At 36.0% G+C, this 20,536-nt stretch overlaps 1 protein-coding gene across 1 annotated transcript; it reads right to left on the bottom strand.

The window, feature by feature from the left end:
- Positions 1 to 3,818: 3,818 nt before the first annotated feature.
- LOC145766349 (tartrate-resistant acid phosphatase type 5-like) lies at positions 3,819 to 18,601 on the bottom strand. The gene is made up of 7 exons (XM_082578044.1): positions 18,504 to 18,601; positions 17,888 to 18,093; positions 9,917 to 10,041; positions 9,129 to 9,311; positions 6,379 to 6,529; positions 4,658 to 4,773; positions 3,819 to 4,034 (listed from the first exon to the last, which is right to left on the bottom strand). The coding sequence occupies exons 1-7, from the start codon at positions 18,580 to 18,582 to the stop codon at positions 3,902 to 3,904; spliced, it is 993 nt and encodes a 330-aa protein (XP_082434170.1). The 5' UTR covers positions 18,583 to 18,601; the 3' UTR covers positions 3,819 to 3,901.
- Between the last annotated feature and the right edge of the window lie 1,935 nt (positions 18,602 to 20,536).

The following is a 20,536-nucleotide window of genomic DNA, read 5'->3' as shown; positions in this document are numbered from 1 at the left end:
AGCGTTAAAGAAGTAATTATTATTAGATTAACTGCCGATATTTAAGCAACCGCGGTGCACATGGACGCAGACCATCACGTAGGCCTACATCTGTTTCATGCAAATACTCGATGGCTTTCAAGAGGAAACGTAACCAAGCCAGTGTTTGAGCTCAGAGATGAGCTTAAATTATTTTTAGACCTCAACATAAAATTGTAATTTGTTTCATTGCTGAATAATGACAGATGGATCATTCAATCACACAATCCATTGGCTGCTGCACCTTGATGTAACAGCGTGATCTGCGGCGGCCTCAAACGCAAGAAGAAGATTAGATGCCTTGCTTATATTTGGTTTCTATGTTTGTTTCATTGAATAAACTAAATCTGAAAATGCAAGGGAAAAACACCAATATACGGTATATATTCAATCGCCATCTTCGTTTAAAGCAGATTGCGCATCAACATTGGTTATCTGTATCCATGAACCATTGACATATTGATACCATGTGAAGTGTGAAAGTGTGCTAGTTGTGCTCTTTCTAATACTCTTCCACCACATTCATGAGTTGTGGAAACGAAGAAATCACAAGCTTCACACTGACTGTTAAATGCATTAACTCTTATATTTTAAATGTATTCTTTGAATAAAATACTTTTCAGCAACCTTCTTCATTAATTAAATTATTTTAGTATGAAAAGGAATATTACAGGCTAAAAAGCTTATAACTAGTAAAAGTTTAGTTTATCTTCCAAGACTTAGATTAAAATATTAATGTAAACGAGTTTTTAACAAACTATAAACTTGTACGGATGGAATTTAGATTTGAATATCGACTAAAAAGATCCACCGGATAAAAAAGGTTGGAAACCACTGGATTAGAATATAAATCATAAATTTGGGATATTAATGGTAGTCTATACCCGACTAAACCAGCTTGAATCACAATAGACACACAACGGTTTGCGTGAGATCTTACGTACGGCGTTAAAAGAACAACAGTGTTTTTATTTATCGTCCAGCAATAATGATAAGAAGAAAATTATATTGGCCTACCAGATATGGGGTAGGTGGATTTAGCCAAGAAAATAGTAGCTTATTTTCTTAGTCTGTAGACTGAAAAACTTCAGCAAAAAGTATATTACCGTATTGAAATTCTTCTACGTACAAACCAAAAAAAGATTTGCAATTTAACTTTAATTTTAAACCGACCTTCGAACTTCGTGGCTCTAACTTTTAAAGAAGTCTAGATTTTAATTGGATGAACCTAGTCAAATACAAAGTGTAAGGTTTTAGGGAAAGGACATAGCCCAGTGGTTCTCAACCTTTTTTCTTTCGTGGCCAATTTTTCTCTGCATAAAAGTTCTGTGGCCCATTAACTTTTTCTGTAAGTAAAAACTACAAAATAGGTTTGTAACAAAAAGCAGCAGAACAGAGCCTACTTTAAAAAAAATTATTTATTCAACCGATCAGTAGGCTGGTGAGATCATAGGCGTAGCCAGGGGGGGGGCGAACGGGGCCATGGCCCCCCCCAAATTTTCAAAGTTTGGATTCCGAAGTTGAACCCTTTGTTGAAAATATAATATAATTTGTATAAATTTATATTGTTTTCCAAGACATCTGGCTATTAACACCCCCCAGGACTTGTTTTAGACACACAGAAAGACACCAATAAATTTTGCAAATCGTAAATCGTGCAAAGTTTACGCGATTTACGCTTCTTTTAACTAATCTGTGGAAACAATTTCAGAATCGCTTACTCTCTAGGGTTTTTGTGTAGCTGAGTTTTTTGTGTTCTCTAATTTTAGCCGCAGTTTTTGCCCGTTTGTGTGTAGATAAGAGCTACCTTTAATAAGTTAATAGCTGTTTATCTGCTAATAAGTTTCATACAAATATTACCCTGAAAGTGTTTCCAGAAAGCGTTATAATCCATTATTTAAGTGTAATTTTGCAAAAATTTTCCGGGGGAGCATGCCCCCGGACCCCCCTAGAATACGCGTGCCTTTGGCACGCTCTAACCCCCACCAGCTTTATTGCTTCTCTTGCTTAACCCACCAGGATGCGCCACTGCACATCAGGTGACGATGTCCTAAATCAAACATTTTGTCGTTCTCTTCAATTCATCAAATAGTTGGCCCTCCCCAAAATTTTTTTCTGGCTACGCCACTGGGTGAGATGCTTGCTCCTGAACATTATTAACCAAAAAGTTTTGGCAGGGTTGAAGATAGCGCACAACGCATACCACCTTCCACTTCAAGTTGGATTGTTGTTGGAATCTCCCTGTTAAATCCAAGCGCTGACGCTTCACACTATCTTCTTTTCGTCTTCATCATTATCAGACATCTTTATCCTTGCACTTTGGATGAAATTTTTCTAGTTGAAATTACAGTTTTGATGGCCTCAATGAATGATGACTGAAAACGTTACAATATAATACACATTGTTCTTTTTTTTTCTGTTATCAAAAATTGATGTAAATCCATACTGAATGTAATTTTCATCAAACTTAAAGCCTCAAGTATTGTCAATTCCTCCCCAAAATAATCCACAAAATAAAATGCTGCACGTAGCCTACTAAAAAGCGAATCTGCAAAAGTTCAAGTAGGCTACCGCTTTTAAAGATAGCTTAATTGTAACCACAAACTAGTTTATTACATCAAAACGTGTTGTAACAACCGAGTTGATGTAAAACTTTGTGTTGCAATAAAAAGAATGATGATTGCCACTTTGTAGTTGAAAACAGCAGCATCATTCATTGTTACTAAACAAACACACAAGTGTAAAATTTACTATACTATCAAAAATAAAACAAAATGTTTCAATAAATCTCTCAGTTTTTTTAAATAAGTCTGGGGCCCACCTCAAAATGCTTTTATGGCTCACCAGTGAGCCATGGCCCACTGGTTAAGAACCGCTGATAGCCTAATATTGAAACACAAAATACGCCAAAAACGATAAAAACAAAGTAAACTCTAAAACTCAAATTAAAGAGATCTCTAAAATTTTCTGGTGGCCAAGCCAAACAGACCCTTGTCAGCCTGTTTACTTTTGCTTCTCAATGTTTTACATTGTTAATTTCGCTTGAAATTTTTAAATGTTGAAATTATGCTTGTGGCTCCTCTTGTTTAGACTTGGTGTCTGCATGGGACTACAAGTCTACACTTGGCTGCTTAAAAATTAGTTTTCCAGAGAACTTAACATAGTTTGTAGGTTTTCTCAATTTTTTAATGCTGATTTATTGCATAGCATACATTGCAGCTTGCCATGATTTTCTGTTGGGCAGGTCGTCTGTTCACTTTTAATCTTTCATTTTATGTGTCCGTGGAAATACAACAAATTACAATATGAAAGAATCCTTAACTTGAGTTCTTTGAGATCATTTTGAACGCATTTTCAAGCTTAACATAAAAATCTGCAAACCTCCACTATATTGAAAGTGGTAATTTAACGCTCAATATAATATACAGCACTGTAAACAAGTTGTGTGCCTGAGGATTTCAGCGTATTCCATTGTAGCTTACGTGTTGTGCCTTTATCTGTTGCGTCGCCTAACTTGTTTTTAGTGTTTTTTATTTTAAATAAGTGTAAGTTGGTTTTAGCAAGGCCTGAATGTTCAAAATTGTTTCATGACTCCTTTTAGTTTGTTGAAGTTGTTCCAAAACATGTGGTCATTGTACCTTAACACGTCCTCTGTTCTCAATGGCTTTGGAAATTGTTTTACCTAAATAGACTACAACATGTGGTCATTGTACCTTAACACGTCCTCTGTTCTCAATGGCTTTGGAAATTGTTTTGCCTAAATAGACTACAACTTGTCATGAAAAATTTTATTGCACCACAGAAAGTCGTTTTTATTGATGCGCATGCAGTAAATCATTTCCAAATAGTTTTATACGGATGATTTGTATCTGCAATGGCCATTTCACTTTCTTGGGGATATTTCATATGAGTAAATCTCTTCACCATCTCGTCCTTGGACAAATACCATTTTAAAAGATGAAGGAGAAATCTCAACTCGAGCAAAACAACCTCCAAGGTCGGTCATTTCTGCCCATCTAAACAGAAAAAAGTGTTTGTTTAAATGTTGTGTCATTTAAAACTCCTTTCTATGTTGTAGTCAAACTTTCGGTGATGTTGAAATGCTTCCAATACGCCATTGGCACATTAAAAAGTATGCTTGTTCCCGGGAGCTGGAAACCGAACCACGCTGTTGAGATAGCCGAGTAAATAGAACATTGCTTCACAGTAGATTAGACGGTGAATTGAAAGAATCCCAGTTTTGTTGTCGGTTGCCTGGTAGAGTGATAAGAATGTCTGCTCGACGTTCAAGAAGATGTGGGTTCGACATCGCTCCAGACCACGCCGCTATCTCACAAAAAAAAAACACTTAATGGCATGCCAAAACAAGGAGAGCAGCTGACAAATATGTCGCTTTGCTGATTCCTGTTATATTGCATCTGTGATCGCAGTGTACTGTATGTTGTCTCAACGGACGTAAAATAAAACATGAATGTTGTATATGACTTCGTGGCCATACCCAGATACGTACTGTACTGACGAGATCAGAAAGCCGAAATGATGTGCTATTGTCTGCAGTTAGTGATTATTAGTTGATATACATAGGCACAACCTCAATATGGTTAAGAAGTTAACTGACTTAGATTCGTTTGTGTCTTACGTGAATTGGGCATGCAACACATCAGCATCTTTGTTTGGCATTGTAGGTGTGACAAAATTGCTGCATCCCACAACAAAGTATTCCGTAGTGGTGTCAACAACAGCGTCCTTCAAGTGCTGAATGCAAAAAGCAATTAATGAACATGTGTCTTTAGTAGCACAGTCAGCTTATATTTTTTTTTTATAGAAACAATTAGTAGGCTTTTAAATTTTGCAATAGAATAACCCAGCACAAGGTACACACGGTAACGACACAAGTCAATGTGACACAACAAGTAAAGCAACCTAAAGTTTGTAAATTATTTTTCTACATTTAGCACACAAACGAACACCTAGAATAATTTTTTTGCGACAACACATATTTTCACAGGATGATAAGCTAAAAAAATAGATATTAAATTTACAATTAGATCAAAAACTTCAAAATTGCAATACTTTATATAACTTTTAGTTTTTAACAAGAAATACTATTAATACACAGTAGGCTACTACAAAAAAGTGCTCCTCATGCCAATTAAAAAATCCAATCTAACTAAGCTAACTATATGCACGTTAAGCCAACTATAAAAGAACTTCTATCGTGTATAGTTTACTCAACGTAACAGTTTCGATCAAAATGTTAGTAAAAAGCAATATTAAAAAAATTGATAGAGTAGGCCAATAAATAAGATAATAAAATAAGGTAATAAAATATAAGATAATATCATCATCATCAATCGTCATCTCCGCTTGCAGCAGATTGCGCATCAACATGGGTTATTTGCTTCCAAGAGTGGCGATTTTGAGCCAACTGGCCCAGTGTCGCCAAGTTGAGCCAAATTTAAGATAATAAATAAGATAATAAACAAGATAATAGCCTACTATCTTATTTGTTATTTGCCTATACAGTCTTATAGTTATCTATAATATTTGATCTATTCTAGAAAAACTATGATTCTATGATTCTACTATTCTATGATTCTATTCTATTCTATGATTTATTTTTACAGTATTACCTACTTTGAAATCTTTTAACACTTTCTTTAAATTTTTATAATCATCTCAATAGTATTGCATTTTTTATTGTTTGTTGCAGACTATGCTGAAGAAGTCACACTTGTCTGGCGAAAGCTCTATATATTAATAAATTGCTTTTTCTGATTTGATGTGATATTGTTTACTTTTGCTCACCTACGTTGAACGATTTGTTGCCTGTGTTTTCGTACACCATGGCTCGCGAGCCATATATGGCTCTTCGTGACGGCATCTGGCTCACAGAAAGTTTTTACCTTAACTTTTCATTACAATTTAAAGCTGAAAATCCGCTCAGAATGCACCAAAGTAAATGCATTTTTTTCAAAATTTTCTGGGAAAGGTCCCCAGATCCCCCGCTGTTTTTCTCATCTTTAGAAATCACGTAACCACACTTTTACAAACTCATCACCTGCCACTACATGCGATAGTTGTATAAAGTGTTAAAGCATTATATGGTTCTTACGAATGTACATTTCCAAAAATGTAGCTTTTATGGCTCCCTTACTTAAAAAGGTTCCCGACCCTTGTATTAGAATTAGACTATACACCACCTCAGGGATTGTGAGTAAAGTTGCGTTTTTGAAATTAATTTTGCACCAACAAATATTCAGTAAATTTTATTTGCTCCCCCCCAAAATTTTATTACTCTCCTACGGCTATGGGTGAAAAGCGATAGAATATTGAGTGGCATGAAATATTTTAACTCACTTGCAAACTATGCTCATGTCCACATATGTAAGCGGATACTTGATATTGTTCCAAGAGGGGGCGTAGTTTTTGATACAACAAAGGGTTTGTTGGTCCAGTGTTGCCAGCTGCTATAACTGGATAATGTCCAACGACTATTAGATAATCAGCACTGTAACAGATCACATTAGAATAAATTATGTTGATAAATTATACTTGTCAAGCTATTCAACAAAATTTAACATTGTTTTGAGAAATTTATTATTAAAATAAGCTAAATTTTTTGTGCAATTGTGATATAGGTTAGGCAATTCAGGTAGATTAATTTTGTGCCAAAAAAATTGCAACCTTACTGACATGAAAACAAGTTGTCTACTGTAAAACGTTACATAAATAAAAAGGCTCAGTTTGATAGTATTTTGCGTCAGAAAAAGTAATGTGAGAATGTTAACAGTGAAGTTATCAGGCTACTCTCACATATCTATGGCGTAAATCAAGCTTTTTGCTTTTGATGATGTTGGCATAAATCTAATGTGGTGATTCTCAAACTTTTTTTATTGCAACAAATTTAGAAGTATTTGCTGAACTCGGGATGCACTTATGACAGTTGATGACATAGATATAGCCTACACTGAAAAAGTTCTGCTATTTATATAAGGTTATAAGCTATATGTGGAGATGTGGACGCATATTCAATATGATAGTTTGATATCATCTATAAATTTTTATTGAAAATAAATAGAATTTTTGGGACCTATACAAAGAATTTTTCACTGTTTTAGTTTGTAAATCAATATCTCGTTGCAATCACAGTCATGGCAAAACTGTGAGTGCTTTTAGGTTACTGACTGACGTTTGCATTTTTATAATCGGCTACATTGATCAACAATCTGCTCCTTGAAAAAAATGAAGCTGAACACACCTAGCATAATAATGAAAAGAATAAGCTTTTTTATATAAGAAATCTTTTTTGATTTGGAAATCGAATGTTTGTGCGAGGTCTTTGAAATTTTCAACCAACACAAAACGACACACAAATTAAGCTTTAAAGCAGGGGTTCTCAACCTGGGGGCCATGGCCCCCTAGTAGTCCATGGGCCTTTTTTAAGGGGGCCATGGAAAAATTTAAAAAATAATAATTTTTTTAATTTATTATCTCTAAGTCCACTTCAACACTATATAACAACAGAAATAAATTAAAATTTAATGAAAATACCTTTAATACTATAACTACCGGTTCTATTTAAATAAGACCTTTTATTTGATTTTATTATTATTAGATTCTATTTGAATAAGAACTTCTGATGATCCGTATAGGTAAAACAGGCTGTTAAGGATTCAGACAGTAGGCTAATAACTATATTTGATTTAACTACCGGTTGCTGTATAAACAAGTTTTTTAATTAAAATCACGTTTCTTAATTTTTGCAAAAGGTTGAAAAAAATAGAGGAAACCCCTGCTTTGAAAATTTTGAAGATTGGGAACCCCTGCTTTAAAAGAAGCTTTCTCAGGCCGAAGATAAAGATTCAATCAATCAATAACTAGGGTCTCGCGATGCACAGGTTGAAAACCACTTTGCTAGGTATTGCCGATGGTTAAATCTATTCAAGCTTACCCATTGAGGGGAATGTCGTTAATAATGACGCTAGTCTCTGGTATCTAAGCAGCGTCAGACACTTAGCTACGATCAGGGCCGATGAGAGGATATTTCGGGCACCAAAGCAAGACACTTTAAAAAAAGCGCACTATATCTTATAAATATGCGTGATTTCTTCAAGTTCCCGAGCCCCTTGGAAAGGTTACGGACCCCTAAAACCTTCCCGGGCTCGGGTCTAAAAGTACCTCTTGGACCCCCTGCCAACGCTACTGGCTACGATAATAGCGCAGAAATTAAAAGGACTGCTAACCTAAGGCTATAACAGCTGTGAAGTTTCTAGCGACGGGGCGGAAACAGAAAAGCACGTCTCATTTTCCTAGTTATCACATATGGTTGGAAAAGTTAGACTGACAAAATCGTAACAAATGTGTTTCCTCAACAGACTATTACGCATTGGCTCATCCTAGCGGATAAAGTAATTTACAGACAATAACCCTTCAAGAATAAACGAATACTTCATTCTGTCAATCTCGGAAACTAAGTCTGCATCAGTAATTCAAAACTTCTACAAGCATGAGAATCTGCCAGAACAATACTTTCAAATAACCTTTCTCAGTCCGAGGATGAAGATTCTCACAACCAATAGGCTATGCTATAACGAATCGTCATAGCACTTGACTGGGGAACTATTTCGAAAGCTAGTGCAAACCGTTAGGCTACTACCACAGAAAACTTGCAGCATGAGACTAAAATAGGTTGTTAATACCTAACTTAATTGCAAGCTAAAAATAATGTGTTTTTAAATGGAGCTGTATCCATTGCAGATATGCGCTTGTCAAAGCAGACATCAAGATGTGCAACCGAATATGCTACGTTATTATTTTATTTCCATTTCTTTCGTGGGTGCAGACATTGAATAAGATTCACTACCAGTTTTAAATTTTTTTATGACTTCACATGATTTCAAATCCATGTCTACCAATTCAAAGATGGACCCTTTCTCACCAATAAGCCACTTTCAATTGCTTTGGTGCAATATGATGAAGATTTATACTCAATCATCTGTAACTAAAATCCAGTTTCTGGCCACTCCAGTCTCGAGTAGTAAAATTATAACAGAATATGTAGAAAATTTTAGTCTCATTTCAGAAAAGTTATAACCTAGGTTACGTACGATTGGCCTTCTTGCAATTGTTTTTCTACCCATAGCCATTGCTCATCTGCCATTGTTGCATTGATAGCTACCCCATCAGATTTTGTTCCTGATGGAATGGTGGTGTCCATCATAATGATTCGAATGTTGGTATTTGTGGGAGTCAGTGTATAATCCAAAGTATACCAAAAATCTGGGTAAGTCCTAAAAATAAATTTTTCTTAAAATTTTATTGCAATAAAATGTTTTCATTCTGTATTGTCAACATTTTTGAAGCAAAATTGCAAAAACCATTGGCATGTGTTAAGCATTAGACTACAATGATTTGACCAGAAGTAATAAAGCCCATTATGCAAAGTATTTATAATTCTTTTTCACGACAGTGTTAAAAAATGCTTAAAAAGAAAATTTTGTGATGTCACACCAGCGGTAGATCCAGGAGAGGATCGTTCTGTTAAATATAGAAATGTAACTTTATTCACGATGTATTTGCAAGAACGGATTTCTGTAGCCCTACACATCATTGTGTTTGTTGAAATCGCCCCTCTCTTTTAAGACTACTTCCTGGATCCACCTTGGGTCACACCCACTTTGACGCCAGTTATCCGCCTATTTATGGAACAAGTGCCATGACCTTATTAGGTTAAATTTAGAAATACTTTGAAATTTAAGTCAACAAAAAAGCTATTAAAGTTTGTCAAGCCGCATTACCCGCAACATTAAAGCAAATATTATGACCCTAAAATTATTTAAACTTATTTAATATTTTCTTAACATTTGAGCAGTCAAGAAAATTATATTTTTCCCACCATCTGTTGGAAATGTGGGAATAGTCCAGCTGTGCTTGCCCACTGCCGTGCCAGTCATGATTCCCCATTGTTGGATACCAGGGAATTTGCAAGGATGGCGCCGTATACACGTCTTCGAAAGTGAGCTAAAGAAATACAAACCCATAAGAAAATCAGCCATCACTTCATTTAGTGCATTAGTTCACTCAAGTAAATTAACTTACTTAATTTATTTAAAAAATTAAAAACTGAGTTTGGACCATAGGCTAAGTAGCGGATGTAGAAAAAAATTGAGGGGGGCACTCGACATTTGAAAGAATCAAATTAACAAGATCAAATAAACAATGAAAGTGTAGGGTAGGTCAGGAAAACGTACAATTGCAATCAGGGTCTGGGAGCTGGCATCCAGAAAATTTGACAAACTTAAAGTGCCTCTGACAGAAAAATAAATTTGCGAAATTTACCTAAGATATCAAAAAGGTGACACTAACAAACTTCCCTGACCAGAAAATTGTAAAAAATATCAACAGACTACTAAGTTACACGCTTGCAAACTTTCGTTGACATCGGCGAATCTGACACTCATTCTATTGCGAAAATAAAAACGGCAACATCGCTGTGACGTCACAGTAAGCTGGAAGGATACAATCTGTGGTGACTGGTGACTTGGTTAGGTATAGTGCGGCTACTGCAAAACGTGAATGTGTGGGGCTCTGTTGGTCTAAAGCATGTGCAAATTAAGAATTACCGAAATAGAAAAGTGAACTTACTATTACTACCAGGTTTTGATCAAATAGGTTGAGTTTATTTTTATCAAACAGCATCTCAATTCAATTGAAATTGCAGTTTCATAGGGCTACAATTTTGATACTTTTTTATTTGTCCTAATCTGGCTATAGCCATTTGCAGTGTAACAACAGTATCTCACAAACAGTAGGCTACCTTTAATTTATGGTTGAGGCAATGCTTAAAAATTGCTGTTCATGTGTATTGTTGTATTTAAAAATATCTATCCCAAATTTCCTTGCCAACTGAAAGTACGGTATTAAATGCAATAATTCTCATTGTTCAGATGCTTCTCATGTTGCCTCAATAGACTCTTTCTATAATATTATAACTGATGCTCTCAAAGCAGCTTCTGATAAAATCTTTGTTGGTGTAAAGAAGAAATGTAACATATTTTCTGTTCCTGGTTGGAATAATCATGTTAAGCAAGCTCATGCTACTGCCAGAGAAAGTTACATCATGTAGGTGAAAAATGGGAAACAGTGAAATGGTTAACTATATGAGTTGATGCAGAGCAAACGAAAGGAGTTTAAAAAAGCCTTTCATCGTTGTAAAAATGCCTCTGAACAACATAGAGCAAATGTGCTTGCCTCAGCACTCAACTTGGACAGCTCACATAAGTCATTTTGGCAGAAAGTAAAAAAGTCTACTTGCAAAAAGAGTTCTCTTCCTGTAAATGTTGGTGGAGCACAAGGTCCTGAAGCAATTGCTGAGATGTGAAAACATCATTACAGCTCCTTGCTAAATTCTAGCAAAACCAACACTGAAAAAGAATTTGTTAACTCATGTATTTCTTCTAGGGATAAATATTACAACTTTTGTTGCAACATGGACACAATTGGTTCCTTGCTTGTCAAACTGCCATAAACCGCGCTGCTGGTGCTGACAAAATTTCAGCTGAACATATTGTTTATGCTGATTATTTGTTTTTATATTAGTGTACTTTTTAATATATATGTGTCTTAGTCATGGCACTGTACCAAATTCTTGCTTGAACACTGTCTTAGTCCCGATTGTAAAGAATTTGAATGGCGACATTCAAGATTCAGGTAACTATAGACTTATTGCTCTAGCCACAGTAATCTCAAAACTGTTTGAACGTTTTATGTGAATCATCTATTGCCTTTCTGGAATACCAGTGACAATCAATTTGGGTTTAAGTCTGGTCATAGTACTGAAATGAGTGTTTTTTAATAAAACAACCAGTGTCCTCTTATATCAGTCATGACACTCCTGTATATTCTGTCTTTTTGGATGCTTCAAAAGCCTTCGACAAAGTCAATCATCATTTATTGTTTAAAACGCTTATCACACGTAACGTGCCTACTGCCTATCTATTTTGTTCGCTTATTGGAATACTGGTGACCTTTGTGCCTTTATAGTAAAAAAACCATGCAAGTGAGGTGGGAAGGTCACCTGTGCCAATCATTTACTGTGTCCAACGGAGTCTGACAAGGTGGGGTGTTAAGCCCCTATCTTTTTGCCGTATATATATATTGATCAGCTTTCTTATCTCAATAAAACAAAAGTTGGTTGCTATGTTGGCAACTCTTGTCTAAATCATATTATGTTTCCTGATGACATTTGCTGCATCTCGCCTAGTTTGTGTGGCTTACAAAATTTGTTAGATGTTTGCCACAAGTATGCTGTTGAACATGAAATTACTTTCAATTCTAAAAAGTCATTTGGTATGTTATTTTCCCCAAAAAACTTTTTGCTACATCTAGGTAAATCTGAAATTGTGTTCACAGACTCTGTAAAATATCTGGGTGTATTTATTGATAGTTCTCAGATGAAAATTATATTTCAAGGCAAGTACGCTCTCAGTACTGTGCTGCAAATAATGCAAAATCTCAATTTTTCTAAATGCTCACCCGCTGTAAAAAACAGTTTATTTCGTTCTTATTGTATGTCGTTTTACTTATCCCAGTTGTGGAACAAGTTTAGATCTTCTAGTATAAAACGATTACGTGTTGCTTACAATGACTCTTTCAGAATATTGCACAATTTGCCTCGTTAGGTCAGTGCCCGTGAATATCAAGTAATGAATAATGTAACTACGTTTGATGCTTTATTGAGGAAAAAACATGTTTTCGTTTATTAACCGATTGCATACACTCCTCAAATCGCTTTATATCAGACATGATGTCATCTGATTATTTTTATCGTTCTGAATGCTTTCAATTCTTCCAACGCTCATTATATGTAAATTTGTGACAGTAGATAGCCTATTTAGTGAGCTTTTAAACCGACGGCATCCAAGGTGGCTCTCTGTGATCTTTGTGCATTTTCAGTTTGTGTATTACAGTATTTCGTTGTTTTGTTTTCGATGTGGACAGCTTTGTCTGACGCAAATAAATAATAAATAAATATGTGACAGTGTCAGTGACAAAGACCGTGTGGTTTCTTTTTACGCTTTCCCACAAAACAAGGTGCTGAGAAGAAAATGGTAGAAGTTTTCTTCAAGTGTTCGAAAGTAGGATGGGCCATACAAAACTAGTCATATATGTTCTCTTCACTTCACTGAAGATGATTTTGTTAATACCACTGAAGTAAAAATGGGCTTGAGCAAACTTTACATTTTGAAGGAATTTGCCATAGGCTACCATCTATAACAGCAAAGATGCAACCAGTTGCTGACAGTGGCGTAGCCAGAAAAAAATTTTGGGGGGGGCCAATCATTTGATGAATTGAAGAGAACGACAAAATGTTTGATTTAAGACATCGCCACCTGATGTGCAGTGGCGCATCCTGGTGGGTTAAGCAAGGGAAGCACTAAAGCTGGTGGGGGATTGAAATTGGATTTCTCTAGAGTTTGAGTGACAAGTTTTGATTTAAAATTGAAGTTAATTTTTGAATGTTTTTTCTTTCACGCCATATGATTTTAAAAAATGTTTGTTGAAGGGGTTCTACTGCTGAAACTATGCGTTCCTAATGCTACCAGTTGGAATAAGATAGAATTGAGCAGGCAAAAAAGTTCTGCAAAACTGTAGAAAATTTACACGTTTTTTTGTTCGGATTTTTGATCAGGGCACGTGACCATGCTACTGGGGGAGATGCATAGTTTAAATTGTATTGTAAAATAATAATAATAATAATAATTTATTTGCATCAGACAAAGCTGTCCATATCCAAAACAAAACAACAAAATAATACACCATGGCCACCTGGAGATGCGGCCTGATTTGTCACATTTAAAAAAAGATCATGCACATAATAATAGTTCAATATTGGCTATTTTTTAGAATCTATGCAACTACTTACAAAACTAGTGACTGCGTTGGTTTGATGTTACTGACACCAAAATCAAACCCAATTTTTGACAAATTTGTTCAGTCTTAATCTGATAATTACTCTGTTATACGGTAGATGTCAATTCTGACATCTGCAAGCCATTAAAAATCTCTGTGGACTACTGAAAATTTCAGGTGGACCATTAGTAGTCCACCTGGTCCTGGACCATGATGAGAATCACTAATTTAGTGAGGAGAGCAAAGAAGCCCAATTAACAGAAAACCGTTTGCAAAGAGTAGGCTACTTTTATTTTTTTTTATTCAAACTTGTATCAACTTTTCTGCAATTGGTTGAAAAAAAAAACGTTGTTAGTCGACTCGCGATAACGTTTTTGCAACGGTTTACCTCACTTTGGTTTGTAAACGTTACATTTGTAATGTAATTTAGCAAAACGTTCAAATATGGCTGCTTTGCAAAGGAAGTGCAGAAATGCCGCTCAAGTGCACACGACGGAACTTGAACCATGATTCCATTAGGATTCCGCTTTAAAAACGGATATTTATCCACTTAACATCTTAATCTGTTCCAGAACTAGTTAGGCTACTGGTAGCTACACTGCTACCCCAGTCAGAAATGACAATTGGGGCCCTTCTGGGTACCAAAGGGGTAATATATTGGGCGCCAATTGGGCCCCCGATTGGGTCCCAGTTTTATTTATCCGCTGGCTTAAGTTTCTACCCAATTGGGTAGCCCAGTTTGAAAATGTTTAAAAAAAAACGCTTCCAAACTAATGTTTTGGTATTTTCTGGATCCCAGACGGGTACGATGCGCCACTGAACCTCAGGCGAAAAAGTTCAAGTTCAGAGGTAATGAAAGTAGCCTTTCTTTGTAGTTGAAGGGAAGGTGAAAAAAGAAAATGTGAAAAAATATCTATGTTGCCATTATAATTTCAATTACTAATATTCTGAACTAATGTGAGAAATTCAACTCAGACTAAATTTTGTAAAATGTTGTTGTGCAAATGGGCTGCCCAAACTGAACCCACATGAGATCTAACATTAACCTTCACAAACGCAGTGGTGGCCTTAAGGCAGGGGCGTATCCTCAATGGAAGCAAGGGAAGCATTGCTTCCCCTGTCAAAATTGAAAAAAGAGAAGCTGATATTTTTCAGTAAAACGATTTCGTGATTTCTTTACCTAAATGCGATTTAGAACGGTTTTTAACTCATGCCCCCCGTATGATTTTGAACTCGGTTTTAATTTTAAAAAAGTTGGAAGCCAACGGAAGCGAAGATTCGTATTGCATCCGTTGCTCTCGTTTTTGCAATAAGAAGAAACAAGTTTGAAAGAAAGGAAAAAAGCAGCGCAAAGTTTTCGCAATTTACGTTTCTTTTAACTAATCGCTGGAAGCGATTTAAACATTGCTTCCAGTCGCGGAGTTGCCAGATTAGCCAAATTCCGCGAATTAGTTTTTTTTTTAAATAACTTTTCAAAATGCATAATAATCAATATTTCTCTAATATTGTAACCTTACCAGATGAAACCATATTCAACATTGTTCAATACATGTTCTATACTTGTTTAATACTCGTAATGTGGCGGATCAAAACTCATCCGCTACTTTTATAGGCTAACTTGCTATTTTTTGGGCTACTTTCAGAATTATTTTTGCTACAATTTATTAAAATCCACTACAAGTTATAAAATATATATGTAAATTTTATTATTTTTGATAGAAACAGGTAAATATATCCATTTGGCCTTTTTTGTCTAATATTTTCCTTGTTTTGGCCTTTTCTTTGTATTATTTTGGCTTTAAGACTTTTTCATAGTCTGGCAACTCTGCTCTGTTGGATGTTGTGCCAGTGAGCTCTGTAATGAGAAAATCTAGGGCACTGTTATGGTTATAATATCGGCCTTGTAAGCAAAAGTTTGAGCCAAATGTTGGCTTTACACTGTTATCCTGGCTGGATAGACTTTGGAATAAGACAGGATATGTGAGGTCTAAGCTAGACTTGACTTTGTAGCTGAGTTTTTGGTGTTCTCTAATTATAGTCGCATTTTTGCCCGTTCGTGTGTAAGAGCTACCTTTAATAAGTTAATAGCTGTTTATCTGCTAATAAATTTCATACAAAAATTACCCTAAAAGTGTTTCCAGAAAGCAGTATAATTCATTATTTGAGTGTAATTTTGCAAAAATTTTCCGGGGGAGCATGCCCCCGGACCCCCCTAGAAAACACGTGCCTTCGGCACCCTCTATTCCCCCACGAGTTTTATTGCTTCCCTTGCTCAACCAACCAGGATACGCCACTGCCTTAAGGTTTTGTGGGCCCTGGGCAAGAAGTAATATGAGGACCCCTTACAGCCCGGTATCGATAAATTAAAGTACGTTACGCAAACTCAAATAACCATAAATCACAATAACATAAAAAGGAATTAACATGATACAACACCAAACAGCGATGGAAAGCGAGAAAGGTGTGTTTCATGCTGTGACATCTTCACATCACTCTGATGCTATGTTGTACCACCACACCCAGTGCCCTCCGAGATCCTACACCACCCGTCTCCAGCACTTACACAAAATGCACCTTTCTAGCTTTTATTGCGCAAACTTTTTAATAAGAGAAGCATTGTCCAATGTTTTTCCCACGTTGTGCTCAACTGAAACAACAGTTAGTCCAACCAAACGTTCTTGGCTCATTGTAGAGCAAAGGTAATTTTTTATCAATTTAGTTTAGAAAATGATCTTTCCCCCTGAAGCTACAGCAACTGGCCCAGTAAGAAATAGTCTTAGTAACAAACACAAGTTAGGGTAGGCCTGCACAACATTCAGTTTGTTTTGATACAGATAGGCTACTGTAAAACAGAAAGAACTGTGGTTTCTTTTGTTTTCAGCGGAGAATATAGCCTATTCTTGTGAAGCTCTGCACTTCAGTGGAGAGTTCTTCACTGTCAAGGTCTCCAGAAAATTCTGGAGATGTTTAAGAGGATTTTTTTACATATTTTCTTCTGTGATGGAGGTTGGCAAACAAATATCACACGCAACACCATACTTTTTTTTGGAACTCCATGATTTTTTCAAACTTATCATCCATCCGCCCCGATAGCTCAGTTGGCTAGTGCATGACTTCTGGAACGAAGAAGCTTCAAGATCAAGCGGCGCTGGTTCAACTCTCGGGGTGTGCGCTTGAGCAACGCACGTTAAGGACTGCTCTCCATCAGCGGCATCTAATGGATGGAATAATTTCCCAGCAACAAGACTTCAATAATCGGAAACTTTACTCTGTCAATCTCGGTGACCAGGCCTGCGTCAGTAATTGAAAGCCTCTACAAGTATGCGAAACTGCCAGGATTAAGCTTTGCAAGAAGTTTTCCCAATCCGAGGATAAAGATTCAATCAATCAAATAAATCTTGGTAATAGCAAACTATAAACTATGGTGGAAAACTTTAAGTTAGCCTACTGCTTTTTGTTAGTGCATGTAAATTTTATTTATGTATATTTTGGATAAGTGCGGGCCCCATAAATTTGCGGACTCTGGGCGGTCGCCCAGTCTGCCCACCCCAAAGGCCACCACTGCACAAACAGCATCCACTACTTAGTTGCATTGTGGTAGGCCTACCGTGTTTACCAATAGCATTCGCGATTATTGCGCAAATCATTTTTGACTTTTGATTTGGTCCCGATGCTTTTTATCGCAGAATTTGTCCATGGACCACTGAATTCATGGTTCCGTGATCCATGGTTTGTCGCTTTCGGTTAGAGTCGAGCAATAACTTTCCAGGACAAGTTGTTCTAAACACTGCTGTGGAGTCGGGCAAAAAATGTTCGACTCTGACTTCTCGTTTTATAACTTTCCGACTCTGATTCCGGCTTCAGTTTTGCCAGAATTTTTGATGGTTGCCAGGAGTTGTTTTTTATTTTTGTCTTTTTTCATTCTTATTGTAAAGTAAACTACCTAGTTAGTTACCTTGAATCTTTCATCTCGTTCGTCTTTGACGCCAAGAAAGTAAAAATTATCTCCGTTTGCGATCACGAAACTTGGCTTATACTGGTCGGCGGATTGTCCCATCTTTTCTGCAACTGTATGTTGAGTAGGTGTTGTATAAAATGGAGGAGGCCATCCGCCGAAATCCCCGGCAATCAAAAAGTTGAGAACATCTTGATTGAGAGCGTCTACATCAACAAAACCTACTGATAAATATTTTGAAAAATTTGTGAGATAAAAAAAATTTCAAACTCATAGGAATGTTGCTAGAATAGCCTAATCAAGCCATAGGCTAATGCCTATGATCCAAAGTTTCAGGTTTGATGGTTATTCTAATAAAAAAAATATTTGCCCGTTTGATCAATGTCTATCCAAACTGGTCTACTCAATTGTTGGCCTATGTTAGCTGAGACTTTCTAGAGAATGATCACAAATTAAAGATTGCCTTTTTCATTCACAATTAAAATGTTTAACAAGAGGTAGAAGCTGATTTCTCAATAATTGTTGTGCCAATAAAATCATCACTGTCTATGTTTTCTATTTCTTAGTCACTTTGGAGCGACCTGATAAAAGTTATGAAACAAAAATCAGAACTTACGTTTGGTTTTTAATTCTCGTTGTTCAGTGGAAACAAATAAACCAAGAACAAACAAGATAATAGCTAACTTAAAACTCATATTTCACTATGGTTGAGACTGAAAAAAGCATTGACTTTTAATAAAAAGTCTTTTCAGCAAATAGTTGCATAAATACCTGCTCAGTCAGACAGTCAGTTCATTGCCTGATTTCTTTTTTACCGAAGACATAGAAAGATCAAGCAACGATGTTTCTATCTTTCGGGATAAGCCTATGCACTTGCAATGTCTGCCTCTGAATTGGTAGGCATGAGTTCAATGCCCTGTCGGGTCATATTCATACCAAAGATGTTTTAACAGAGGCATTGAATCTCGTTTTTGTTTCGCACTCAGCAAAAGGAATAGATTGATGATGCTAATGTAGGCTACTCGGCTGCTCCTCTGTACGGCTGAACTGACTCTATCTGCTTTGTACATCGCTGGGGAGCATCGGTATCAGCAATGTCTGCGACATATAGGCTACAGCGTTATATAAAAACAAACATTTTAAAAATTATTTAAGGACAGCTTTCCATACAATCGAAACTAGTAAATAGAGTTATTTACAAACAAAATCATTTCAACGAACCGAAACTTCACTCTATCAATCTCGGTGTCCGGTGCTGTAGGCCTACCAGTGGTTCAAAGCCTGTAGGCCTACAAGTGAGCAAAACTACTAAGATTAGGTTGTAAGAGAAGTTTTTTTCAGTTCGAGAAAACAGATTCCCACAATCAGTTAATTAATGAAATAACATTAGTTTCTCAAACGTGAGTTCAATATAATTTAAAACAAGCTGTGAACTCAAAATCGAAAGCAAGTGATTAAAATTCCAAAAAAAACAACATACAGTTGTTTTAAAAAAGTAAAAACACCATGTGGTTTACATTGCATCTCACCCAATCAGACTTGCTCACTAATGAGAGCAGGGCAACTGGTTTTTATGTTCACCAGTTTATTATACCATGCTAAAGTGGAGCAGTGTGTTGCAAGTTGCAACATTCATTTGGTAAATTTCTGAGAAAAGAGGTGGTGTGCCGCAGGCCTACCTGCAAGCATCTGTTGAATTGACCTATGATAAGCCTACAAGAAAAGGATCCACAAAGAATAGGCTACAAACTGATATGTATAAATCACAAATGAAAATAAAAAGTATCAATAACCTCCAAAGAACATGCAACTCGACATAAAGCAAAAATTGTATGACTTTAAAAAAAAATTCAAAGAAAATGTCAAAAAAGGCATCATTAACTGCAGAGAGAGGGCCAACTGTTTCAATCTTTGGGATAACTGCAGTGCAGCGAAATGATAGAAAAAAATTGGTTTAGATTGGTTTTAATTCTTCGGATGAAATGGTTGTTTTCGAGGGTAACTGAAAATGTAAAGTACAACGAGTAGTTTCAATTATGAAATTCGAACGCTAGCCAAACGTAATTTTCCCACCAATTAGAATGTTAGATTTTTAATTAATGTTAGATTGTTAGAAATAACTGGAATGTTTTAAAAATAAAAAATAAATTGAGGAAAAGGCAAAAATTTGTTTCAGGGTAGTAAAAAATAATCAACTAAGATAGAACCAATTGGTTCATTGATTTCTTGATTCCTTTGTTACTCTGGTATTGAACCAAATTTGTAAAACTGAAATCTGAGCTTCTTACCTCGACATTAGACAATAGACATAGGCTTACCCTACGACTTCAGAGAAGTCAGGACAAAAATTGAAAAAGTTCACTTCTATCTGATAAACAATCACAAGCGACTCCTGTTCTAGTGTCATCTTGTGTTGCAGCTCGTGTCTTGATATGTAGACTAAGTGATTCAGCAACGTCTGACTATTGCCATGGCCTTCACTATCGTCTAGTAGCGGATAAATTTATCAATAGGGCCATTTTTATTTTGACCTAAAAAATTTTTTTTTTAATTTTATTTTTATCAAATTTTGACTTTATTTTGACCTAACGAAATTGCTTATTTGAAGAGGGCACAGTTCTTCCTTGAATTGATTCCAGTTACTCAAAC

Source organism: Aplidium turbinatum, chromosome 3 (assembly GCF_918807975.1).
Source record: "Aplidium turbinatum chromosome 3, kaAplTurb1.1, whole genome shotgun sequence".
NCBI lineage: Eukaryota > Metazoa > Chordata > Ascidiacea > Aplousobranchia > Polyclinidae > Aplidium > Aplidium turbinatum.
This window is presented reverse-complemented; position numbering and strand designations above follow the sequence as displayed.

Excerpts from the sequence above, each read along its gene's own strand:
- LOC145766349 (XM_082578044.1), bottom strand. The coding sequence starts at position 18,582 with ATGAGTTTTAAGTTAGCTATTATCTTGTTTGTTCTTGGTTTATTTGTT. Across the intron at positions 10,042-17,887 it reads AACGAGATGAAAGATTCAAG|CTCACTTTCGAAGACGTGTA; the intron begins GTAACTAACTAG and ends GTATTTCTTTAG. Across the intron at positions 4,774-6,378 it reads GACATGAGCATAGTTTGCAA|CACTTGAAGGACGCTGTTGT; the intron begins GTGAGTTAAAAT and ends TTTTGCATTCAG.